Source organism: Neomonachus schauinslandi, chromosome 6, assembly GCF_002201575.2.
Source record: "Neomonachus schauinslandi chromosome 6, ASM220157v2, whole genome shotgun sequence".
Lineage (NCBI taxonomy): Eukaryota > Metazoa > Chordata > Mammalia > Carnivora > Phocidae > Neomonachus > Neomonachus schauinslandi.
This window is the reverse complement of record NC_058408.1, coordinates 115,954,582-115,981,268: the sequence shown is the minus strand read 5'-3', so window position 1 is coordinate 115,981,268 and position 26,687 is coordinate 115,954,582. Positions and strand designations below refer to the sequence as shown.

The 26,687-nt window shown below is 51.2% G+C and overlaps 1 protein-coding gene across 1 annotated transcript; it reads left to right on the top strand.

Moving 5' to 3' along the window:
• Nucleotides 1-1,394: 1,394 nt before the first annotated feature.
• On the top strand, nucleotides 1,395-25,262 carry TMEM72 (transmembrane protein 72). The gene is made up of 5 exons (XM_021700242.1): nucleotides 1,395-1,464; nucleotides 18,034-18,100; nucleotides 21,638-21,709; nucleotides 23,260-23,399; nucleotides 24,784-25,262. Exons 1-5 carry the CDS (start codon nucleotides 1,395-1,397, stop codon nucleotides 25,260-25,262), a joined length of 828 nt encoding a protein of 275 aa, XP_021555917.1.
• The last annotated feature ends 1,425 nt before the right edge of the window (nucleotides 25,263-26,687 follow it).

The following is a 26,687-nucleotide window of genomic DNA, read 5'->3' as shown; positions in this document are numbered from 1 at the left end:
GGATGTCTTCTTTGGAGAAATATCTGTTCATGTCTTCTGCCCATTCTTAAATAGGAGGATTTGTTTTTAGGGTGTTGAGTTGTATCAGTTCTTTATATGTTTTAGGTACTAACCCTTTATCAGACATGGCATTTGCAAATATCTTCTTCCATTCAGTAGGTTCTCTTTTAGTTTTGTTGATTATTTCCTTCACTGGGAACTTAGAATAATTTTAATAGAGAAAAATATCTATTCATTATATGAGGGTGTATGATCCTCACAAAGCAATAAACAAAACAGACTATGCCTGAGTTTTTCCTTATTATTAGAATTTGGTTTGGGTTTTTTTTGTTTTTTTTGGTTTTTTTACCTAATTTGGTTGTTTTGCCGTCTATCCCATTTGAGCACAGGGGTAATAAAAGATTTCAGAAAAATGCCTGGGAGAAACCCTAAAACTTGATACCATTCAATTCCTTGCGTCAATGAGGAAATTGAGAATTAGTAAAAGCCCACAACTGTCAACTTTTAGAGGCTGGGTTTCTTGGAGCTGCTCTCAGGACATACTTTGAGAGCCACCAATACAGCCAAACCCTCCCATTTGTTTTCTGCAAAAGTTACTACGGCTTACTAATATCTTTGGGTTTCCTCAAGGTCACCCAGTTAATTATTGACATAGAAATTCTGCTCCCAAAGAATCATAATTATTTCCCACATCACACGTCAGGGATGCATGTCAGGGATAAAGGAGGGGCCGTGTGTGGGGTTGGCCTGAGCTATAGGCATGTCTGGTGGAGTCCAAATCCAGCACAGACTGCAAAGCTTTCCACCTATATGCAGAAGAATAGAAGCTCGAAAAGCTGCTTCTGCTAGTGATTTAAAGACACAACTTTCCCTCCCACACACAGACCAACACGGACCTGTCACCTCTAGACACCAACTCTCCTAGAGCCAGTGGGCCTGAGGTCCAGGTGTGGCTTCCTCAGAGCTGACCAGGAAGGGAGGGCATGGGCTGGCCCCTCGGCTCTCTCCTCCCACCCAGAAATGGTTAATTGCCAGCTCCAGGCTGCCTCCAGCCCAGCCCTAATTGGCCTGATCTCAAGCTGCTGGCCGTGCTGGAGCCTCAGCGGCTCCAGGCCAGGCTGGAGCTGCACGGAGTGGCAGGGGCATTCTTCCAAGGTAATGATTAAGCTAAGCGTCTGGCAAGGGCATAGGCAGCAGAGCCGGGAAGGTGAGCCCTATCCACACCTCAGCCAGGCTGTGGTGGCCAAGACTGGTTTGGAAGGCAGGGCCCCAGGGCACGGGGGCCCAGAGCCGACAGCCACAGCCTCCCCCTGCACACACGGGCATCCAGGAGCATCTCAGGCCGAAGCCTCTGCTGCCTGCCCTACTGGGACTCTGCCCTCAACCCTGGCATCATGAAGCTGCAAATGTTCTGGACTGGTCTGGAATACACCTGCCGGCTCCTAGGCATCGCCACGGCTGCAGGTAAGACCCCGCCTCCCAGCTGCAGTCCCCAATGCACTGGGCACAGCAGACAAGGCTGTTCAAGGGTTGGGGGCCAGCCGGCTGGGGACAGATGGACACATCTGGCCACATCTGCCCTCACTTTTCTTCCCGATGCTTCAAGAAACACTGTTCTGCAGGGCAGCGGCAGGTGCAGTGGGATGAGCCTGGGTGAGGGCACCTGGTGCTGAATCTCCCCTTGGCAAGCCACCACCCATGTGACCTTGGGAGCCCTCAGTGTCCTCATCTGGAAAATGAGTAGAGAGGGTCTGCCTTACCTCCTTGAGGGCTGTCATGAGGTGGAAGTGAGAGCCGAAGCTGAAGGTATGAGAGACCAGGCAAATGTGAGAATCAGATGCCTCGCTGTTTAGCTATGAAGATGGCCAACAGAGCTCATCATGTTTTACCCAAACCACAGCTCCATTTCAAGGGACGAGAATTCCCAGCACTTGGGACAGGCCGAGCTCTAGCACTGGACAGGGAGGTCCTGGGCTTCCCTTGGCTCACTCCCACCCCATGAACAGAAAGTCCTGTAGAAAACCAGGCCCCCTCTCCGTGATCTGACCGCAAGAACACACCGTGGGTCTGGCGTAGAGGTGGTTCCCTGTGCTGGGCTCCTCTCCCTCACCCGCCTGATCACAGGGCTGCTCGACCCTCAGACAGAGAGAAGCAAAGCAGCCACGATCCTGAGTTCTGCCTGTTCCCTTCCCCAGTGCAGACTCCAACCTTTAGCCCCCCATGCCCTCCACATGGTCAGGGTTGTTGGGCCTGTGTGAGAGATCACAGCTCTCAGCTCTAGGCTCCACTGTCCCTTGGGAACAAGGAAGAGACATACATTGCTCGCCAAGTCCTTCCTTGCCACTGGACAACATCCAGTATGAGTCTTGGCAACTAGGAAATGTCCCCCAGCTTGGACTCCAGCCATGCTGGTTCCAGCCCCCTCCCTGTCATTTGCTGATGTGTGACCTTGGGAGAGCCACCCAGCCCCTCTAGGATGGCACTTTCTGATCAGGACCTGCTGGCCAGGTGTTTTGGAGGATCGAAGATGCACAAACTGAGCAAAGCTCAGTGGAACTGAAGGCATAAACCTCTTGGGAGAAGCCCGCATGACCTGTTCAGAGCTCGGTAGGGAGGCTGGCCGGCGGGATCTTCTAGTTTTAGGTCCTCAGCACAAGAAGTCAGCTGTGGGGGAAGGTCTAATGACACTCCTCCTGTTGCAAGATGGAGCACCTGAGCCCAAATAGGGGCAGCGACCTTACCCAAGGTCACACTGCAGATCAGAGGAACAGCCGGTCTGGAGCCCAGATGCCTCAACTTTTGAAAAGGCCAGGACTCTGGCCAAGGAACTCCTTGCTTCCCAGAGTAGGAAACCCCGCCCAGTGGACACCAGGAAGGGCCTGGAATTGCTCTGCTGAGGGCCCTGAGTAAAGGGGCTGATGGGGGAGCCCGTTCCAGCTTCCGCCAGAAGCACCTTGTCACCTACATGTAAGGCAATGACTGCCAAGGCCCACAACTTCCCATCCTGGGGAGAGGAAGGTAAACCTGAATAGGGTTTCTGTGTCTGGGGTCCAAGTCTTGGTCTACCCCTGTTGATCTTGAGCCCACCCTGCTCTCCTCTGGCCCTCGGTTTCCAGATAGGCAAAATGTACCCTTCTCAGCTATCAGATAACTTGGTGATAGTTCCTGCCGCTACATTCTGCCCAGAGCTGAGGTCTGCCTCCTGTCAGGGAGCTGTTTGAAGAGATATCTATTTTTCTAATAGCCTAGCAAAAGACAGTTTAAAAGTCTGATTTATCTCAGCCAGTGGAAGGGTCTGCAGCCGTACACGTGCACGCACACACGTGCAAACACACACACACACACACACACACACTGTTCCTCTTAACCACAACTCTTATCTGTGTGTGGAGGGCCGCTGTTAATGCTGAAGATGGGCCTTCCGCCTGGTTTTGATATAGGATCCAGGCTAAAAAGAGGCTATGAGTTGCCTTTTAATGGCCAGGCTTTCCAGTAATCTTGTTGGAGCTTTCTAGAGTGCTGGGAGCAAGTGGGAAGCTAGAGAGAGGGGCTTCGGTGCTCTTGGGCAAATCTCAAGTTTCTTCCAGCGTCACTAAACTCCTGGCCTGTTTCCAGTGTTTAAGATTTGCAAATTCCTTATTCCCTTAAGCCTCTTGTTGTTGAAATATCTGTTGAGAAGTCTGGGCCTCATTTACAGTAGCATTGCTACTAGAAGGGAAGTAAGACTTGATACAGAGGCTGTCATTTCACAGAAACCCCAAGAGACCTAAGGTAGCCCCTGGTCCTTCTATGAGAAGTGTAGGTTCTCCAGACGCTAGGAAAATCATGTGGCCCAAGGTTGCTCAGAGTGTCACCTGCAGAGACCAGGCAGCTGCCAATCCAGCAGCCTCTTCCCTGGATCCCCTTCTGCTCTGTAGATGGGATCTGGGACTACTAGAAGTTCTAAGGGTACCAAACCCCAGGAGACTCCACCAGAATGGTAAGACCCAGTGGCGATGGCCTGGCTGGCTGAGTTCATCTCTTGTTCACCTCCCAGCCACTCTGGATGAAGCTTCATCAGGATGTCCAGTGGTCCCACAGGCCAGTGCTGCCCCACTCCCATGCCCAGCCCCACACCACCAGTGGGCACACCACCAGTGGGCACTGACCACCATTGCCACTGCTAGATAGGGGTAGACAGGCCACAAGCAGACAGCACCCAGTTGAAGTGTTTCTAAAATTAGAAAATTGTCTCCCATGAGACATTTTTTTTATGACTTTGAGCCAGTCATAAGTTTTCCAGATCATCACAGAGCTTCTCCCCAACATTTGTCTTACACTTGGTTAGCTTCACTCATTTGCATTACCTCCCTGGCATGGAAGGCTCTGTGTGTGTGTGTGTGTGCATGCACTGGTGTCCCTCCTGCTGAGATGTGGCTCCAGGAGTCACCCGAAGAAGCAAACACAACTGGGGAACTGCACACAGATTGTGAGCACTCCACACCTTCCCGTACAGATGCCAGACACCTACTGGTCTAAACCTCAAAGCAGGATCTCACTGTGTCCACATAAAGGCAGGGCCATGACATCCTGAGTTAGAGACTCAGGCCCCAGAGGATGCTTGGCCCTGTGATTTATTGTCACTACAAACCAACGATCAGAAAAGGGAAGCTGGGAAGTGGGTTTTACTGACATGAGAGCACAGACAGGCATCTGTCTCACAGGACTGGTCCCCATCCTTGTTCTTGGAGAGCAGGATTGGCTTCCCTTTGACCTTCCACAATTCTCTTAATCACTGAGGGAGAATCTCCATGCGCTTCCTCACCACTCCTCAGCTCCAGCCCCAAGTCTGTGGGGAAGAGAATGGAAAGAGCTCACTGGTTCGGCCCTTTGTTGAGACCCCCGCAACTTTCCTCAGAGCAAGGAGGCTCAAGATTGAGGCTTCTCACTGCCAACGCTTGAGGGCTTTCTTCACTCTTCTAGCTCTACCCCGGGGTAACAGCTGATAAGGAACATTATTTGAGTATTTACTGTGAGCCAAGCTCTGTGCTACATGATTTAAATGTAGTATTTCCTTTCACCCTCATAACTACCCGGTGAAGCATCATCATGCTCATCATCACCGCCACTGTTTGTGGGGGGAAACTGAGGCTTGGTGAAACAACTTGCTCAGGGTTCCACAACCAGGAAGCAAAGAGGCAAGATTCTAACTGAGACCTTTCTCTTAATCAGTGTGTCCTCCACCTAAATCAGGCTAAAGGACATGTCTTTCTATGGCTTGGCAACCCCAAGATGCAGGATACAAAACACAGAGAGGGTACCAAAGAGGTTTGTCTGAGGCCATACCATACACAGGCTCAGGCAATTGGGGTCATGGTGAGGTTGGGCACAGTTACACCAAAGCATAGTAAGCATGACCAAACACTTCCTAAATCTAAAGACTCTGGTATTTGATCCAGATGCTCATTTTCTCTCTCTGAATAATTGCCGTGTAGACTTTGACTGGCACTACCATAACCATCCAGCCAAATCCACTCCTGGACCTCATCAGAGGATGGACAAATCTGCTCCCATTTCCAGAGGGAGCTATCACAGCAGGACCTTCCATTTATGGGTCTGGAGATGCGCAACTGACAACAGTAAGAGAAAGTCCTAATCTTGCTAAAGCCCCATCAGTGTCTATGAGGGCCAAATGCTGATCTTAGACCTATTTTACCAACGAGGAAACTGAAGCTCAGAATGTCCAGGTAGCTTGGCATGGGTCGCACAACCACTAGACAGCTGGTCTGGTATTGGAGGTCCAGTCTGCCCACTCACAGGGCAGTGATGCAGTGGCGCATCCAGGGGCTGGCAGCATACTGCTCCAAAGAGAAGGGCACCACACCCACAAGGAAATGGGCTGGCATTGAGACAAGGCCATTTTGAATGAGCCCCGTGTGTCAGGCTAATGTGCTCTTTCTCACAAATCAATGATTTTAGATCAACCTGGAATCACTTAGGGGTTTTGTTTTGTTCCAGGTTTTTGACCCATTAACCTCTTCTCTACATAAAGGACAGAGCCACATTCCCAACAGCTCCACTGCTTGCCAATACTCAGTTCAAAATGGAGATTTGGCTTATAAATATAGCCTTAAGACAAATGAAGCATTTAAACCCAGATGTTCTCATTACTTTTTAAAGAGTGCTAAAGAGTACAGCAAATGCATAGTTTGACCTTAGCCCTATCAAAGCCTTCAAAAAAAAAAAAAAACCACTAAACTAATGCTTCTGAGACAACCATCTTGGGCCCTCCATGCTAATTTCCATCCTTCTTAAATGTGGATCCCCGTGACCATCTCCTGCCATCTAAGGAAGCTTCATGCACTTAAACATGTCCACAAGTGGATTTATTACCCAAGCAAGACCACATTGTTTTCAGATCCTCCAAATGGATGTTGACTGTTTCTCTTTTCTGATCTGATTGTCCTAATGAGTAGATGAAATATCCCTACCTCTGTTCCACACTTTTACCACTGAAAGATCATAGGATTTGGTTCAAACACTTTTTCTTTACTTCCTTATGCTTGTATCTTCCTTAGATTTAGAGCAAGGAATCTGTAACTCCATTTAGGACTCATTTATTCAGCAAATATTTGCTGAGTTCCCACTTTGTGCAATGTAGACACATAGATTAGGATAGTGTGACCCCTCCCTGAGAGAAGCACATGGTCTGACCAAGGAAACAAGCCAAAAATTACACATTCTAGCATGACGCTCTGCAGTGTAGAGTTTGGAGGGGTGAATTTGTGTCCTTCTCTACTAATTACTAGGTGTGTGACTTTAGGCATGTTACCTAACCACTTTAAACCTCAGTTTTTTTACCTGTGAAATGGGGATAATGAGTGTATCTACCTTCTGGGGTTGTGAGCATTCAACAAAACAATGACTAAAGCAGAAAGCTGCCTGGCACATAGATTCTCAGTCAGTGCTGGTTAATTTTTAGAGGAATGTGTAGAACCCAGGGACTGTATAGCATGAGTGATGGGCTCTTCCTATGAGATGGAAAAAGAAGGAAGACCAGAGGAAGGGAACATGGCAATCTATGACCCTTGAAACTGCAAAGTGAGGAAGGAGTTAGAATGTGAAGTCTTCTACTGAGTAACCTTTGCCTTCACATTTTGAGGTTGGGTCATTAGGATCAGCCCACAGGAAACTGGTTATTTCTATACTACATGTAGTGACCAAATCAGAAGGAAGATGGTAGCCTCATTTTTTTTTAAGGGCTGACAATTCTTAGAATTGTTCTTAGTTCTGAACAACCATCTGAAGAGGGCTATTATCCAAAAAGGATTGTTCTTATATACAAGTGGCAGATGCTGAGGAGAGAGAGCCTTCCGTAGGCTCCCCCTGAACCTTCCTAGATTACAGAGGCCAGGAGAAGGTCTGATGAAGAAACATGGGTTATGTGGCATGGATGGAGAGTACCCAGAGATATGGTCATTTTTTCTGGCACCAGGAAAGCTGTCATGCGGAAGGGTGAGCAGATGCATTCTTTTTGAATGTGAGAAAGAATAAGAAGCAAATACCGGGGCACCTGGGTGGCTCAGTCAGTTAAGCGGCTGCCTTCGGCTCAGGTCATGATCCCAGGGTCCTGGGATCGAGCCCCACATCGGGCTCCCGGCTCAGCAGAGAGCCTGCTTCTCCCTTTCCGTCTGCCTGCCGCTCGACCTACTTGTGCTCTCTATCTCTCTGTCAAATAAATAAATAAAAAATATCTTTAAAAAAAAAAAAGAAGCAAATACCTTGGGCAAATACTTTGACCTGAAATTAAGACCTAGAAGAAATCTCCCCTATAAGTCCTTACAAGAAAGATGCTATTCTGTGTTAGAGGCAATATCCTCAACAGTATCAGTGAACCCTGCAGGGCTATAAATGATATCATCACCAAAAGTAGCATATCGGCATACCATCTCTGCTACAGAAACTTTCCTGAAGTCTGAAAAGAAAGGGATACTTTTCAACTCATTCTCTAGAACTAGATTGCTCTAATACCAAGACCAGATGAAAGCAATAAGGAAATTACAGACATATATCCCTCAAAACACAGATGTAAAAGTCCAAAGAATGTTTTAGCAAATCAAAAAAATAAATGTCAAGGGGATAGTATATCATAAACAAGTGAAACATTAAGGTTGCTTTAATATTTGAAAATCAATTAATATAACTGACCTTGTTAATGAACTAAAAAAAAAGCTTATATTATTATAAAAATAGGTACGGAGAAGGCATTTGACAAAATTCAACATTATTTCATGACAAAAACTATCATCAAACTGGAAAGAGAAGAAAACTTTCTCAGCCTATAAAGAGCATCTGCCAAAAAGCCCTAGAGCTACTTACAAGTAAAAGATCAAATGTTCTCCTAAATTAGTAACAAGACAAGGATGTCCACTATCACCATTTCTAGCCAGCATTATATTAAAGATTCTAACCAGTATAATAAGACAAGAGAAAGAAATAAAATGCATACAGATCAGCAAGGAAGAGGAAAAACTTGTTATTCACAGATGACATGGTCATCTATGGAAAATCTGATGGAATCTACCAGAAAAGCTACTGGAACTAATAAAGGGTTTAGTAAGTTGCAGAAGACAAAATCAATATACAACAAACAGCAACAAAAAATTAGAAAATGAAAAAATTTAAATATAATTTATAATAGCATCAAAAATATGAAATACTTGGGGATAAATGTGACCCCAAAAGCATAAATAAAAACCTGTACACTGGAAACTAAAAAAAAAAAAAAAAAATGCTGATAGGTAGTAAAAAGGCCTAAATAAATGGAGAAATATATCCTGCTCATGGTCAAAAGACTCAACAATGTTTAGATGTAAGTTCTTCCCAAAACTGCTGTACAGTTTAAATGCAATCCCAGTCAAAATCCCAACAGAGTTTTTTCTAAAACTTGAAGCCTGTTTCTAAAATTCACATGGAAGTGCAAAGGTCCTAATATAACCAAAACAATTTTGTAATCAAAGAGCAAAGGACATTAACACTACCTGATTTTAACACTTATTATAAGCCTACAGAAACCAAGACAATACAGTATTGACACAAAGAAAGACAAGTAGATTAATGGAACAGAATAGAGTCCAGAAATAGACCTAGACATATATAAACAACAGACTTTTAACAAAAGTACAGAGACAATTTAGTGTAGAAAGAATAACTTTCAACAAATGGTACTGAACAATATCCATTTACCAAAAGATGAATGTCTATCTATACCTTGTACCATACACAAAAAAGACTAAAATGGATTATAGACCTAAATGTGAAACCTAAATGATAAAACTTTTATTTTTTTTCTAAAGATTTTAGAAAGAAAGAGACACAGAGTTGGGGGAAAGAGCAGAGGGAGAGGGACAAGCAGATTCTGTGCAGAACCTGGAGCCTAACATGGGGCTCAATCCCAAGATCCTGAGATCATGACCTGAGCCTAAATCAAGAGTCGGACACTTAACCAACTGAGCCACCCAGGCACGCTCCTAAAACTACAAACAGGTTTATCCAGTTACCTAAAAGTAATGATAACTTTTGTAATGAGTTAGGCAGATATTTCTTATTTACAATATCAAAAGTTCAATCCGATAAAAGAACAAAATGATAAATTGCATGCCATCAAAATTAAAAACTTCACCTTTTGAAATATAATGTTAAGAGAATGAAAAAACAAGTTAACAAAGACATATGATGGCAGATAAGCCCATGAAAAGATGTTCCACATCATCAGTCATGAAGGAAATGCAAATCAAAAGTAAAATGAGATACTACTACATAAAATTAGAATGGCTTAAAATAAAGAGACTCACCATACTGAGTGCTGAATGTTGGCAAGGATGGGGAACTCTCATACACAACTGATGTTGATGTAAAATGGTGCACTCACTTTGGGAACGATTTGGCAGTTTCTTAAAAAATTAAACATATACCTACCACATGATCCAACCATTCCACACCTAGCTATTTATACCCAAGAGAAAAGAAAGCAAACATCCATACAAAAATTGTTCATGAATGTTCATAGCATCCTTATTTGTAATAGCCAGAAGCTAGAGAAAACCCGAATGCCCATCAACAGATGAGTTATAAACTACTGAAGGCATATCCATACTACTTAGCAATAGAAAGGCGTAACTACTGATACGTGCTACCACATGGATAAACCTCAAAACAATTATACTGAATGAAAGTAGACAGCCAAAAAAGAGCACCTACTGTATGATTCCATTTTTATAAACTTCTAGAAGATTTAAACTAATCTCTAGTGACAGAAAGCGGATCAATGGTTGTCTGGGCGTGGACGGAAGTGTGGGAAGGTAGTATTACAAGGAAACAAGGACCATTCTGCTTTCTGTGTCCCTCATGTTCTGGCAGGTTGGCTCAGGCAGATGTGCATGATAATGGCAGAGGCAGGAGAGAGCAGGCCCAATTCAGGAACCCATTTCATATCTTTGCTTGCATGACACCTGATAACATCCTCTTGCCCAAAGCAAGTCACATTGCTGAGCTCAGATTCAAGGGGTGGGGAAAGAGACTTCACTTTAGTGTGGGGGACTGCAAAGTCACATAACAAAAAGTGTAGACACAGACAGGGGCATTATTGCAATCTACCACAAAGCCTTCTACAAGGCCAATTAAAATAGACCTCCTTGCTGGTCAACTTTGGTCTATAACTCATGTTTAGAGAATCAAGTTTAGAGAATCCAAATTGGTGCACTCTCTTGCCTTCAGGAAATTCTCCCCACACAGGCTTGTGGGAGGTGTGAGGGGTACTGAGGGCCATGCTATACTCTAAAATCTCTTCTACTTGAATATCTAGAATTTTCTACTATAAAATCTTAGCCTTTTCTCACAGTGTCTCTGAACCCTGGCTCATATGTATCAGCTGAACACCTCTCAACATATAGGTAAAACTTCCTGTCATGCTTAGACTCTGCGACAGCTTCTCCCGACCTAAGAAACCTACAGCTACTACCTTCTTATCTCAATGGATTCTTAGCAACTGGCTCCAACATCTTCATGTTCTTAGAAATGGTACAAATCTAGCTTTTACCTCTATAACCAGCCATGACCCTTTTAGAACCTAAACCATCCCCAGCCATTGTCATCAGCTGGTACTTCCTTACCTGAGACATCCTTACAGACCCTAAGACCAGTAGGAGACACACCATACTTGAGGCTGAAGAGGACCAATAATTGTAACAGGGTGAGTTATGAGGCTGGGATGTGGCCGCCAGGATAGCCCCTCAGCAGTCAGCACCACGGACAGGCCACATCCCCTGGAGCACATGCGCCCCAAGCCCTTGGCATCCCTAGCAGGTTGCACAGAGGACATGACACAAGAGATGTTGAAGTGGATGGGGTTTTGGACTATTGATATCCCAATCAGGCCTGCAGAAGGGACCTAAGACAGGAAAATCAATGAACAACCATCGGTGTATAGAGAAGAGCTCTTTAGCCACCATAAAAATGTGTATTAATGGAGGGAAAGGATGAGAATAAACCCTCTCCTCCCCCTTGAGAGTGTTTGCCTCTCTCAGGCAGGAACAACCTTCCTCTCCTGATAATTCTATTAGCCATCATCTACATTTGCACAACCCTCGATAATTTACTAAGACTGAATGTTCACAGCCATTTATGCATGCTTTTATTATCCCCATTTTCCGGAAGAGGAAGCAGACGAGAGAGTGATGATTTGCTTGAGGAACCAGCACTCAGCTTTCCTGATCGAGCCTCACGTTCTCTCTGCTACAGCACAGCACCCTCGCAGTTTCCACCCACACTCTGAGACCAAAGCTTCAGGACACCCAGGAGGATGCAGAGAAGGTGGTGTGCCACGGGGTCTCAGTCCAGCACCTCTGGCCCTGCTAACCTGAACTAGAACAAGCCACTCAGGAAGGCTACTCAGAAGAAAGCCCTGGCCCCTGGGAGAAGAAAATGCTGTGCTTCGGCCCAGACAGGGGGGACAGAGACTAGAGGGAAGGGGACAAGGTGAGGAGTCCAGGCTTGTCCACAAATGCTTGTGGAGGAAGGGCTGACTCTAACCGGCACCAAGTAAGCAGCCCCCCGGGGCGCTGTGCAGGAGCGGTGAGACAGAAGGGTAGGGCGGACTGTACCAGGGTGGGCTCCTAACGTGGTTCTGTGGGCCTGGGTCGAGGAGTAACAGGACCCTGAGGGACAGATAACAGGGAGGGACGGAAGGAGTCGACGGGCCGCTTCATGGTGGTATAAAAGCACTTACATTGCAGCTCTGCCCGGCACCCCTCCCACCTGCAGCGCAAAAACCAACGCAGCTAGGAATCAAGGCTGTCCTTGGGGACAATTTTCTTCTTACGGAGAATTGATTATAATGAAGCCCTGATTCTGGGGACATGTCTGACATTCATTTCCACCGTCAAACTGTTATCTCCTCTGTCTCCATGCCCAGCTCTGGGAAAAGGCCTCAGGGTCATTTGTGCGAGTGAATTGTTGATACCGGTTGCCCGTGGCACACTGAAACTAGAGCCCTGAGAGGGCGGAGTATCAGAGCTACCAGCCAGGCTAGCTGGTACGGAGGAAGGGGGACCAGAAGGACAGACCAGATTCCACGAGTAGTTTAGAGGCTCCCAAACCCTGGGCCAAGAACATCTCCAGATGCCAGGGTGGGAGGCACTCATTCTCGTGATCACAAAGGGGCCAATGCTACCCACTGCATGGCCCTGGGAGTGAACGCCTCCTTACATGGAGGTTCAGCGCCTCTTTAAATTTGGGGTGTCCCTCTCTAAATTTAGGGTGAGCACCTTCTTGAGCTTAGAGTGAGCACCTCTTTAAATTTTGTGCCCAGGTGCCCTGCTCACCTCTCCCTCGTCCAGTCTCTGCCAGATGCCATAACTTCTCTGTGTCTTACAGACAGCCCTGCCTAACTCTGGAAACCTGGCAGAGTTCCTAGGGCCAATTCCACAAAGCCTATTCTCATCCGTGGGGTCGACAGGAGGCCTCTGAGAGAGCAGGTGGTCTATCTGTATAGTCCTGGGGAGGCAGACATGCAGGAGACAAGATGACCAAACCTCTTCTCACATACCAGTCCCATTTTTCACCTAACACTCCTTCCAATTTAAGGCCACACATTATGCTCATTTCCTGGCTTCTGAAATACCCCAGTTCTGGAAACTAGTCCCCTGGAAAAACACTTAGGAAACTCCAGACCGTCAGTCAAACCATCTTGGAGTCCTGTATCTCTGTCACGTGGAACTCTGGTGCCTTCCAAAGTCAGCTTGTTCCCCCCACAGTTCAGTGAGAACAGCAGGCTAGGAGCTTCCATGGCAATGGCCATGGAACTTACTCTCCTCCCTAGCACTTATCTCCCCAGAGGTCTCCTGGGCTTCTGAACATCACACCAGTTGCCATGACTCTGCGGTTGTCCGGGGTGAGTACTGGATGCAGTTCACAAAATTCTCCTGCATTAGAGGGTCTCAGTTTTTGCTTTCCTCACTTTGTCCACTGGGAATCTTTGTGAAATGAATCTGTAGAGGGAGCTGCTTTAGATGAGGCAGAGCTCACCGATCCTGCATGAAATCCTAAGATAGGATACTGCCAATAGGATTCTACAGCCCAAAAGAAGTCCCCAGACACCACCCCACTCCTAGGAAACTCCATCTCCCAGGCTGTGCCTGAATTTAAGCAGGCGGAGAGGTGCTGCAGGACCGAGGAGCCCACTAGTTGGCTTTCTGACAACCAAGCTGGTGACCAGTGAGAAGGGCCAGAGGCCCAAGGGGCTTTGGGGGCACGCTCCCTGCTGAGAGTCAGAATATAGACCAGACCAGACACAGGGACTTCTGGGCCAAAAATCTCAGGTAGTTAAGAGGATAGGATAAGCTGCTTTTCCAATTATCTGTGGCCTCATAATAAAACCACTCCAAACTCTAGTGACCTAAGGCTACATCAATTTTATTATGCTTGAAATGTCGTGGCTCAGGAATTCAGGCAGAGAACAGGAGAGATGGCTCATCTCAGCTGCATGAGGGCTGAGATCTCAGGTGGGGTGGCTGCCATGGCTCTTTGCTTCTGACTGTTGGTTTAGCTCATCCGTTCTTCTCTGCTTCGTACCTGCTGGGGCTGGGATGTCATCTAGAAGCTCCCTCACTGACACGTCTATGCCTGATGGAGAGGGCTGAGCCAGCGGGGCGCTGACCATGAATCTCTCTTTCTCTCTCTTTGTCTTTCTCTTTCTCTAGCATTCTCTCTACATGGCTCACTTGGGCTTCCTCACACATGGTGGTCTCAGGAGCATCAGACTTCTTACAAGGGGGGTGGCTACCCGCAGAACAAGCATTTGAAGAGGGCTGGGAGGAAGCTTTTTGTGAATCAGCAGTGTAAGTCTGTATCTTTCTACTGGGCAAGCAGGTCACTAAGGCTAGCCCACATTCAAGGGGAGGGGAATTAGACTCCACCTCTTGATGAGAGGAGTTGCAAAGAGTTGGTGGGCAGCTTCCATCAGTGCAGCCTACTGTAACAAAGAAACCCCAAATTGCATTGCTATAATTAGGGCCATCTCTCTCACCTAACAGTCTTAAGTACATGGGAGTCAATTCCCATTTTCTGCCAGAGAGCCCAGCCATTAGCTTACCAGGTCTGGTCTCTGGGAGTGTTGCTGCCCCAGGGATCAGCAGGAATATCTTCACAAGGAGACCATTCCTGGCTCACTTACCTTAGTCATGGCAACTGGTGTGATGTTCAGAAGCCCAGGAGACCTCTGGGGAGATAAGTGCTAGGGAGGAGAGTAAGTTCTCGAAGAAGCAGGTCTAATGCCCAGGGTACTTGTCTGCACCCAGACTGTGGGGATGGGATTTTCCCCCGGCACCACAGGGCACAGCTTTCTCAGTGGACTTGGCTCCCTCGGAGGGGTAGGGGGAAGTTGCAAGGTGCAAAAAGACTTGAGGGTGTGGGCCCAGGAAGCCACACTTGTCACTGCCCCAGGGCAGAACCTGTGACCTTACCCGGTTTCAGGAACTGCACAGAGAAGCCCACAGAACCACGGCCGCAGCAGCCCCAGACTCTCATTCGTGCTGCTCCATGCTCCCAGCCTCCCCTTGCCTTCCTTGTCTGTGGAGCTGTCCTCGGTTCCCAGACAGAATGGAGCTGCATTCAGCCTGCAGGCAGGGTGCTGGGACCTCTTCCCACCCTCCACAGCTCTTCACTTCCGGGTTGCACGACAGTCGGCCCAAGCTCCAGCGCATAGTTCCTTCGCAGAGCCTTGCTTTGCCCAGGCCCGGCATTCGGGATGTGCCATAAACGAGGGTGCAGGCTGATCGCTGGGGACTTTGGCCCTGGCCTACCAGAACTCTTGGGTTGCTGGGCAGAACTGCCCTGGGCAAGGAGATTGGGCTGTGGCGACTTCTGACATTCAGAAGAGAACTCTGCTCAGCCTGAGGGCCCCTCGCCAGAGGCCTCGGGTGAGGGGCGGTTGGACAGTCACCACACTCACCCGCAGCTTAGGCACCAAGCAGGTCCCTGAGGGAGTGAGATGGTCGTTTCCTGATTCTTCCTGTGGCAGACATTACAAAAATCCATTCTCAGCTGGTCCACTGCCCATTGCAACAAGGGTCTCATCCATGTGACACCCCTCCATACACACGAGCCCCCCAGGAAATGTCCTCCCCACCAGCACCATTCCCACCAGAGTCCTTCCTCTGCTGGGGGTTCCTGGGGCCCCCGGAAGTCAGTCCTGCTTCTGGCTTCCCTCTGCCCTTTCCCACCAGCGTGCTGTGGGCAAGATGCTGCACCTCCAGGGGCCTGGCTGGAATGTTTCCATAAATAACATGCGGTGGATGATTCCCACCTTTAGGGATGCGGTGCAGACTACACAAGATGCGGGGGTGGGGGGGGACGGGGCAGGGGGCTAGTGCAGCGTGCGGCACGTGCTGGGACTTCCTTGAGAGGCAGCTGGGCTGGCACACCCAGGGGGCTTCCAAACCCAGATGCCTTCTGGTCCCACGCTTCCGCCTTCCACTACCCTGGAAAAAAAAAAAAAAAAAAAAAACAGGCTGCAATGGCAAGGCAGGCCCTTCTCTGTGCCTGGGGAGCCTCCTCGTTGGAGCCCTCAGGCAGAACCAACCCTCCCCTCCTGAGCTCCTGTGCCTACTAGCACCCTCGTATTAAGCCGGTAAGCAAGGTCACCCGGGCACACCTTCAGGAGCCACGACCAGAACTCTGCTCCAGGCCAGGCCAACAAAGGAACCAGTGGCTACCAGTGTGCTGGGAGATGGGGAGGCCCAGAGCACCCGGAGCATGGTCGCCACCTCCTATCTGCCGCTTTAACTCAGCCAAATATCACCAAAGCCTCTTACCCTGTAGCCCGAGGTCAGGTTGCTCTCTAAATGCCAGTCTGAACTTGTCACTCAGCCTCCCCAAAACACTCAAGGCCCTCCCTGCCCATCCTGTGGAGGCTGATATTTCAAGACCCACTCTCAGGCCTCTGCCCACAGGGACGGCCCAGCACCCCCTTCTGTGCTAAGTGCTTACCCATGGTTACCAAGGGAAGAACACACAAAATGGGGATTCCAACCCAGCTCTCTCTCTTCTCTGCTGTTTCATCGATTTGTTTTTTTAACTGCAAACCAGGGCTGCCACTACAGCATTCCGAGAATGCCCCTTTGACTATAGACCTTTTGTTTCCATCAAAAAGCATCAGAATAACTCTCCACATGCCAAACAAATCAGGGAAAAGGTCTGGGTTCCTGAGACCCTTTCCTGCCACCTGCTGGTCACTCGCTGCAAGGCCATGCAAATCTCCAAAGACTGCCCACGGGAACATGAGCAAGGGACTGAGCACCTGTGAGGTGCTCGGCATCAGTCAGCTGATCGAATCCCTATAACCATTATGTGCAAGAGGGATAAGGAGGAATCTGAGGCTCAGAGAGATTGAGTGACTCAGCTATTAACTGGCAGGTGTGAGACTGAAATGCTGGAATGACCTAGGTTGGTAGGTTGGTTTTGCCTATGTTCTCTGTGCCTCAGTTTCCCCTCTGTAAAATGAAGATAACATAATACTTTCACCTAGGACTGTTGTGATGATTTAAAAAGTTAATACATGCTAAGTGCTGAGAACAGGACAGGATACAGAGTGAAAACTAAATAGATAAGCATTTGCCTAAATAATACTAGCACCCTCGTATTAAACATGGTGGAGACAGCCATGGCAATGAGGGTCTCATCCACGTGACACCCCCCATACGCATGAGCCCCCCAGGAAATGTCCTCCCCACCAGCACCATTCCCACCAGAGTGGAGACAGCCAGGAGCCAGCAAGTCTGGAAAGCTGGGTCCAAGACAATATTCACCCTGGACAAACGGAAGGTCAGGTGCTTGAGCACAAATACCAACTGCCAAGAACGGGTAAGAAGGAGGATGAAGCCGATCAGCTTCTTGTGTCAGAGCAAACCCTCAGGGGCTTAACCAGCACTGGGTCCAAAGCAAGGAGCCAGGATTGTGTGATACAGCCACCAAACAAGCAAGTGAAAACGGGGTCACAGAAACAGCTAGAACAGTGATCTGGGCAAGCGAACCGGGGTTGGGGAGGTCCCACCCACGGCCAAGCACTGAACCCAGACACACGGCACATATGGGTATGGCCTGCAGGACAGTGAGGACCCTTGAAGCCATGACATGTGGAGGACAGCTGTGGAGCAGAGGGGCTGGTGACCTGTGAGCATGAGCTCTCTGTGGGGGCATGAGGCGTGGTGGCACGACCAATGTGGGCAGAGAAGGAAAGGCATCTGTGCTCTGGGGACTGGAGTAAAAGACCTCTGGGGTTCTGCCTGAAACCTCTCTGGTTTCCAGAGACTAATCCAGAAGGCTCCCTGCTCCCTTGCATCTTCCCAGCCACCAATCCCTGTGCCACTTGGAGAAGAGCCTATCCTAGCTCTCAGTCCCCAGGGAGAAGGCTCACTCCACAGCCAGGGAACCTTCCACAGGGCCGCCATGTGGCTGGAGCACCCAGGCCCACTCTCCCCTCTCCTCTTCCCCTCTTAGTGTTGATCGGCGTGGGCACTGAGACCTTCCTCCAGGGGCAGTTCAAAAGCCTGGCTTTCTATCTGCTGTGAGTATGTGCGCATGTGCCCTTCCCTGCCTGCACGTTCTGCTTTGGCTCACCCCGAGTCTGTCAGACTAGCACAGAGCAGCCCCCACCCCTTTCCCATGCTAACTCCATCACATCCCTCAGGTGGAAGAAGTAGAGGGGGCTTCTAGGATATTCTCTGGTTTGGGCAGGGCTTCGGTCAGATCACCCCATAAATCAGTTATCCTTCCATCCATCCACCTACACACCCATCCTCCCATCCATCCATCCATTCATCCGTCTGTCTGTCCACCCATCCAGCCCGCCAGCCATCTATCCACCCATCTATGTTTTCAATCATCTCTTTGTTCAGCGAACATGAACTGAGTTCTTGTTGTAGAGAGAGAGGAATCAGATCCAAACACTATGTATTTGAGCCCTTCTACATGCCAAGCACAGAAAAACGATTTATTTACGTTCTGTCCTTTAACTCTGACAGCACCGGAGAAGGGCATACTGTCCTAGTTTTTCAGATTAGAAGATTCAGAGGGAGTGAGCAGCTCAGCCCAACAAACTCATGAGCAGCAGGGCCCAGACTCAGGCCTGGGTCCATCTAGTTCCCTAGCCTCTGTCCTCTCTTCCCTGCCAACTGCCTCACAAATGCCTGCCGGCGGGCAGGACATCACTGTGCAGTGGTGGCCTGATGACAGAGGACAGCCTGGGGTTCCAGCCGGCTCTGACAACCGGCTCCTCAGCAGCCCCATCCTGAGGGACACGGGGCACCTGTGCTTTGTCCTGCGGGGTCACCAAGCCGCCTCCTCCCCGTCCACATCCATCTTCATCCCTGCCTCGCTGCCCAGGGCAGCTCTTGGATTTGCTAGGTCACCACACCCACCGTCTCCATCCATCCTCCACCCGTCCAGCCCATTGCCCCTCTGGCACGAAATTAGCCACCTAGAAACATGGGGCTGTTCCGGAACCTTCAGCCACTGCCACGGCCTCCAGACCCTATTCTTCTGCCATCTCCTGGTCTCCATTTTATTTCTTGTCACCCAACTTACACCTCAGGAGCTTCTGACTCTTTCTCAAACTCACCTACATCACCTCACCTCCAAGCCCTTGCTCATCCCGTTGAGCACCCAGGGTGACTTACCATCTACCTGGACATTCCCAAAGCCTGATATTCCTTCCTGGCATTCTGCCCTGGGAAACCTGCCCCGAGCCTGGGGCCCCCACTGCCTGGAAGTGACTTCTCTTCACTCTGAACTTGCTCCATGTCTTACTGAGCCTGTCCCCGGCCACCGCGCCCTGTCTCCCCGGAGTCCAGAAGCCAGCCTGGCCTTCCTCCTCTCCTCCTCTCCCTACCAAGCTTACCCACAAACCTCACCTCAAGTAAGAGGTAGGTGTGATTGCCCTCCTGTAACAGGTCAGGTCCATAGCCAGTTAATGCAAACCGCGTTCTGCCCAGAACCCTGCCCCTTCCTGACTGCTCTGTCCCTGTCCCCAGGGGACACCAGGCCCCTCTGGTCACTCGGCCGTCCAGTCTAGAAGACATGATTTCCGGCCTCAGGGTCCCCCCAGCACTCGCTGTGAGCTAGTTTATGTTCTCCCTGTGCACTCCTCCACAGCCGCCCGGGATGGGAGCCCCTGACTGCCCGCCCATCCCTCCTGCACTCATCCCCACTCATTCCTCAAAGGCCATCGCAACGCCTCCCTCCTCCCTGTCTGCCGCCCTCCCTCACACACACACACACACACACACACACACACACGCAGTCTCCCCTGCAGATCTCAGACTCCTGCCTCCGCGTACCCCCACACTCAGGACGTTGGTCGATTGTAGCACACCCCTGTGTCACTGTCATTCCCTCCCCTGTGTCCCCGGGACCCGGCAGGGGCCGAGGCTCAGAGCAGGCTCCCATAGGCACTGAGCTAGCATGGGCTTTCTCCTTGTTCTTCTCCACTTCTCTGCGCACCAGCTTCCTCCCCATCTTTCTCTTTCCCGCAGGGCCCCTCGCCGCCTTCCTCACGCTCGCCCACAGACAGCGAAGGGATTGGGCTGGATTGGCTGAAGGGTCTGCGTGGCTGGTGTGGCGCCCCGGGCAGAGGCTTGGTTTGTGGGACCCTGCTACCATGGCAGGGCTCTGGGCTTGGATTCGCTGCCCCTCCTGAGTGACCAGACCTTCCTGGCCTCAAGAGGCACAGCCTCCACAGCACCAGACGGGGCACCTGGCGAGTCACCCTACTGCCCAAGCCTCAGCTTCCTCCTTGTCCCCCATCCCAGGATCTAGAAAAAGGCAATGGCCCTTGTTTTACAAAGCACGCACGCTGGTGTGCTTGTTAGGAACCTAGGCTCTGGAGTCTAAGGGCTGGGTTCAAATCTTGCGCCTGTAATTACGGTCAGTTTACAGAGGAGGACGCTGATGCACAGGAAGGTCAAGCCCCTTGCCTAAAGGCACACAGCTGATCAGTAGCAGGGGCAATGCCCAGGTCCCTGAGGAAACTGTGGCCCCAAGCCACCTTCTCCTGTGAGGTAGTACCACCTTTCACTCGTTCATTCACTCCAGTGGTGTCCATGGAGCACTTAACAATAAGCCATTCCCAGAGTGCGCCTGGGCTGCAGGGAAGAATTAGGGAGGGAACTGACGAAGGGAGTTCACAGACTGGTAACTGAGGGACCACAGTAAAACAGGGAGAAGCAAGAGGTCACCAGACAGATAAAGGAGGAAAGAGGAGTCCTTCCAAGAAGGGCTAGCTTGTGCAAAGGCCCTGTAGCTTCCTGTGTAGACAGAGGACTAGGGATGTTCATGTAAGGCTTTAAAGGCATGTTAAGAAATTTCAATTTTATAGGCCAGTAGGACCCTTCAATAAAACATATAAGCTCCATTCCTGAAGATTCTGATATATAAAGTCTGAGGCTGGCCCAGGAATTTATGATTTCACATCTTTCCCAGAAGATTCTGGTTGGAAGTTCCCTGGACCACACTTGGAACATGAGGAGCTTTTGAAGCAATGTGGATTGGGAAGACCACGGTCATATTCAGGTGTCAGAAGGAGCCTCAGGGCAGCCAGTGGGGATGGAGTGGAGGAACAGGAAAGGGAGAAGGGATGGCGGGGAGTTAGGGAGGCGGAAAAGGGGAGTCAAGTGCAGGGGTCAGGGGGCAGTGCCCAAACTCAGGTCATATAGGTGAGGCCAGAGACTGAACAGTGGGCAAAGAGGGAGAAGGAAAGGAGTCTGGAACAGATCCAGCCTTCAAGTTCGTACAACCGAGCAGCGCATGTCATGCTAGTGACAGTAGGTAGGATGACGGGCCTGCCAGTGGCCACACGGGGGCCGGGGTCAAGGCAGCCTCTCACCCATCTCTGGGCCCGGGCTCGCACCCCTCCACTGAAGCCCAACCCTGGCACGGAGGCAGCTCCTGGCAGATGCTGGCTGGGGGGCGGCATTAGGCCAGGGAACTCCTGGTCAGTCTGTTGGCTGTATGGCCAGGAGCCCCAGATGCTGTGGGAAAACAGGCTCTGGGAGACCGAAGGGCAGATCAGATGTCTCCAGACCTCCCTTCCCTGTCTCCACCACAGGTTTATAGGAAGTGTCATCTCTGTGTGTGAAGGGGCCTACTTTGTGGCTCAGCTGCTGGCCACCTGCTTCCAGTAAGTAGCCTCCAGAGCAGCCCTTCCACCACCTCCTAGCCCCAGACACCCCCAGATTCCTCCACCCGTGAAGCCACAGCCCACGTGATGGCCTGCTCCCAAAGTAGCTGCGGACAGGTTCCCTCCCCACCGTGCAGCCAGCCCCTGCCCAGACATGGGCTCAGGTGCCCAGGGCTCAGTGGTCCCCTTTCTCTGCTCCCAACCAGGGGAGTGGAAGGAAGCATTCATGCAGGGTCCGTTCCCACCCAGAAGCCCCTGCAGAGTCCCTCCCCACCTCCAAGAATAGCCCGTAGCTGCACCTGCCATCCAAGGCACCCATGGAGAGGTGAGGACCCTGCGGAGTAAGCAGAGCTAGATTTGAGAACTGGTTCTTTTTCCTGCTAGGACCCAGGCACAAGTCAGGGGCTGCAAGGATCTCGGGAAGCCACATGGCCATGGAGGCCCATACTTGCTGTCCAGCAGTGCTCAGTTCATAGAAGCTGTCATCAGTGTGGCCAACGGCTGTCCCTGGACCACAGCTCTCAGAACCTCAACAGTTGCATCTCTAGGTAGTCAGAGAAAGAGCCAGGCCTCAAATTCAGCTGTCCCGGTACCTTGCAAGGCCATCAGCTGCCTCCCAAGGTCATCAGCCCTGAGGCAACAGGCTTCCTCCTTTCTGATGAATGGCACTGTCAAGGGATCTTTGCAACTTCTCTGGGACAGGGAGGGAGGAGCCCTGAATCCAAAGGAGCATTTCACCCCCGCTCTGGACTCCCTCCTCTCCCAGCCAGGGTCTGGTCACAAAACAATGTCCACCAGAGGGCACCAGTGAGCCATGGCCATGGTGTGCGGGAGGAGGGCCGTGCTCGCAATCAGCACGCGTCATCCTCCAGCCCCCACCACTGCCCCCAAACTAGCCTGGGCAGAGCCCTGCTCCAGACCAACTCACAGGATGAAGGAGATGGACCTAAAGGGAAGCCCTTTTCTCCTTTGAAACCCGGAGGCAACACCGCTGAGGAAACCTGCTGGGCATCAGGCCTCTGCCAGGCCCATGTGTGGTCCCTGCGGGCCAGTTTAAAAAGAAGCCCCTCTGGGCTGATGCCATCTTATGCCTAAGTGAGGCTCTGTGAGCAAGGTGGAGCTGGACTCCAGCCTGTTCACTCAGGTGGCCAGGCGGCTTGTGCAGTGCACAGTCTACACAGCTGTCCCGGCCAGCTGTTTCCCATACTGCGTGCCTTCTCCACTCCACTGGGGACCTCCCAATGGGCCCCTGAGTCTCCTATTCTCCTTCCCTCTGACTTTGCTGAATTCTGGTATCATTTAGCTCCCTTCACCCCTGACAGAAAGACAGGGCAAGGCAGCCTTTCAGAAAAATTATAGGCCCTGTGGAAGGACTCAGGCAAGACCCTGGACTGTGGAACCCATGGTAAGGACTCCAGCCCCTGGGGAGAGTTCAGCAAGAGGCCACTAAAGAGAAATGGGCACAGCAGGACCCCATCCCAGCCTCACACGTTCTGGGCCTTTCTGGGTTGTTTCCCACTGCCTGCTAATCCTGGACTCCCTCCCGCCAGGTGTCGACCAGAGTCCCTGGCCTCCAGAGCAAGGGAGAAAGCCCGTTGGCTGGGCTGCTTCCAGAAGTTCCTGGCGTACATGCTGCTGTCTGTGGCCTGCTTTCTCCACCCTGTCCTGGTCTGGCACGTGACCATCCCAGGTAGGAGCTCCGGGAGTTAGTGGAGGCAGGGAGCCCCCACCACAGGCTCCTGGGCTCTGAGCAGGAGGGGCTGAATCCCCCCGCACAGGCCTCAGTAACACCAGCTCCAGGGCCCCCCATGGCCCCACTGACTTCCCTGGCCTAGATCACAGGATGAGGAAGGGTCAGGCATCCTTCACGCTGATCAAGTAGCAGGAATGTCCCTTCATGTAGGTCCAGAGGCTGCACCCACAAACGGAGACCCTTCCTCCAATGCCTATGTGTGTTCAGAGCCTTCAGAGGGTGAGATGGTCAATTCTCTGTGCAAACACTTCCATGTCTCCCCAGTGCCTACCCATTCAGGTCCAAACTCCTCAGCCTGGTTTTGGAAGGCATGCCGTGATGGGACCCTCAAAGCCTCATCATCTTCCCCTCCACCTCATAGACCGTGCTAGTCAGCTAGAAGCCAGGACTCAGTGCTCCCACCCCTGGGTTTTGTCCACGACCTCCTCTGCTAGTAGCCTTCTCTTCCCCGCTCCCTAGCTGTGAAAACCATGTCCCTCCTCATGACCCGCCCAAAATGCCGGGAAGCTGACTGCTCAGGGAGACAAAGTTGAAAGGCAGAGCCTCCTCTTCCTTCCTGTGGTTTCTTTTAATGTACCTGTCATTGCATCTCAAGGCCACTCTGCACAGCCCTTGTTGGACTCCAGAGGATTCGGCATTGCCGAGGCCAGGGCGAGCCACTACCGCCCACTCCTCGGAGAGCGAGAGACGCCCAGAGGCTTCCTCTGGATAGGGCGGGTCTCCTGGCAGGAGACCCCAGAGCAGCAATCTCAGCCTGAGACAGAGGGACCTCTGGCCTGGAGACTGGGGGAAGAGGGGGCACCCAAGAGGGGGCCCCATGCTAGGCCAGCCCCACCCAGTAGGATTTACACTTTCCTCCATGTTTCCTGGGGAGGCTGAGGAAGGAGCATCTCCCCACTTCTGGGAATGGAAGGAAGCCCAGTTCAGCAGTTGGAGCCCAGTATCCAAAATAGGGTGCAGGCCCCACTGCAGGCATTGCAGGTCCAGCCCAACACGTGGTCCTAACACAGAGGCAAGCATGGCAGTGAGAGGCCAGGCAGGTGGCTCCAGGGTCGGCTGTCAACAGGCGGGGGGCCTCAGGCACAGGGCCCCCTGGCTAACAATCAGGGTGAGGGCCCAGCACGGCACTGGCCCCGCTGACATCCCTTAGCCAGACACCAGGCCTTCCCCTGAATCAGAAGTGGGTGTGATGCGCAGGCTGGAGCCCAGAGGGCCTGAGCCTGCCACGGTGGCCCCTTTGGAACAGTGCGCTTGGACAGTGCTCTGTCCGGCTCCTCCCCAGCACACGTCCAGCATCCTGACCTCCCACATCTCCTTCCAGGCTCCATGCTCATCATCACCGGCCTGGCCTACTTCCTGCTGAGCAAACGGAAGAAGAGCAAAGCCGACCCGGAGGTGCTGGCTCCCCCTGAGCGGTACACGGACCCCTCCAGCAGCGCCGTGAGCACCACTGGCTCTGGGGACACCGAGCAAACCTACACCTTCCACGGTGCCTTCAAGGAGGGGACTGGCTCCCTCTTCATCCACATGAAGAGCATCCTGAAGGGGACCAAGAAGCCCAATGCCCTCCAGTGCCCAGACACCCTGACGGAGCTGACTCTGGAGCCAGCCGACTCGCTGGTCAAGAAGAAGCAGGTGCACTTTGAAGACAGTATGGTCAGAATCATCCCATCTCTCACTGAAGACCTGGATGATGGGGACAGCGAGCCAGAGGAGACCACGTCTGACACCACTCCCATCATCCCTTCCCCACAAGCCCCTATCTTCCTGTCTTCTCTCACGGACGCCAACCTATTCTGAGTTGCTCATTCCAGCCTGGGGGACACTCAGCAAGGGGTCTGCAGAGATTGACGGCCCTGCCTGGAGTTTCCTGATACCTGAGGGCCCCCCAGGGAGCTTGGGGTCTTCACAGGTTAGGGCTTCAAGGGGTGACCAGACTTCCCCATGGTAGCTAGGCTTCCGGGACCATCGAGTGGCATGGCAGATCCTGCAGAGGCCTGGAGGAAGGCACAAACGAAGCTCGTGCTGCCTCAAGCCAACAGAGGTTCCTCCTTCCTGGACAGAGTGGGGAAATCCTTGTGCTTTCCCCGGAAGAGACCATCAGTCCCACTTCACATAAGGCTGCTTCAGCCCTGGAAGCCAACGGGCTTCTCTTGTTCCTGACACGAGGGCCCAGCACTCAGCGAGGACTCCTCGGCCATCCCGTCTTTGATGCAACAACCCGGCTCTCAACAATCCCAAGGATGTGTTGGCTACTTGAGCAGCTCCAAGGCAGGTGTTGAAGGTAGCCCTAGATCCCAACCCCCAGGCGAGATGGCTCCCGATGTAGAGGGAAGGCAAGGCTGCCAGGCCTCAGGATGGGAGGAGCGGGACTCGTGGGCCGCATTCTCTGCGTGCTCTGGGGCTGGGCAACAGGAGGTGTAGAGCCCTTCAGGAAACAATGCCGCTCTGTGCTCACTGCAGGGAAAGCCAGGCTCATTCCAGAAGCATCGCTGAGGACTCCCCGCATCCCCACCACATGAACTTTCCCGAGATTCCAAGCAGATGATGTAAACCAAAAGATCTGGGACGGCGACAAGGATTCAGCAGCGCATGCCCCAGCACAGCACCCAGCCCCTACAGTGTGTGGGGGACCAGGGAGGCTGTGCTCCCCAGACACATGGCCCAGAGGGGCAGCCCTGCCATGCTCAGGGGCCTGGTGGCAGAATGGGTGATAAATATACATTTGTGTTAAATGTAAGGGAGGGAAGAGGTGGGATAGAGGGGGGATAGGAGGAAAGTGGGCAGGCCGGCTAGCTCTCTGCCACTGGGCTAGGGAAGTGACAGTTAACCTAGAATGAACAAAGAAATTTCAATCAGATATTCCTTCAAAGATTTGCAAAATGGTATTTGTTTCTGAAAAGTGTCCTTTAGTCCATGGGATTGTCGCAAGAAGAGCAGACACATTATTCTTCATAGGTAATCTCAATGAGCGAGCAATCTGAAGAAACAGTTATATTGTTTCCCCGGGTGTGTGTGTGTGTGTGTTTGTGTGTGTGTGTGTGTGTGTGTGTGCAAGCACCCGGGTTCTGCAGAGCAACCCTTAGAACACATGCTTTAAGGCCTAGATAAGAAACATGTATTCATTCCTGTGCACTTTTCAACATCCCCAAGAGTTACTTCGCAAACGTAGGAATAAGGGCTAGCCGCATGATCGGTCTGGTGCCCAAACCCAACAGCTGTCCC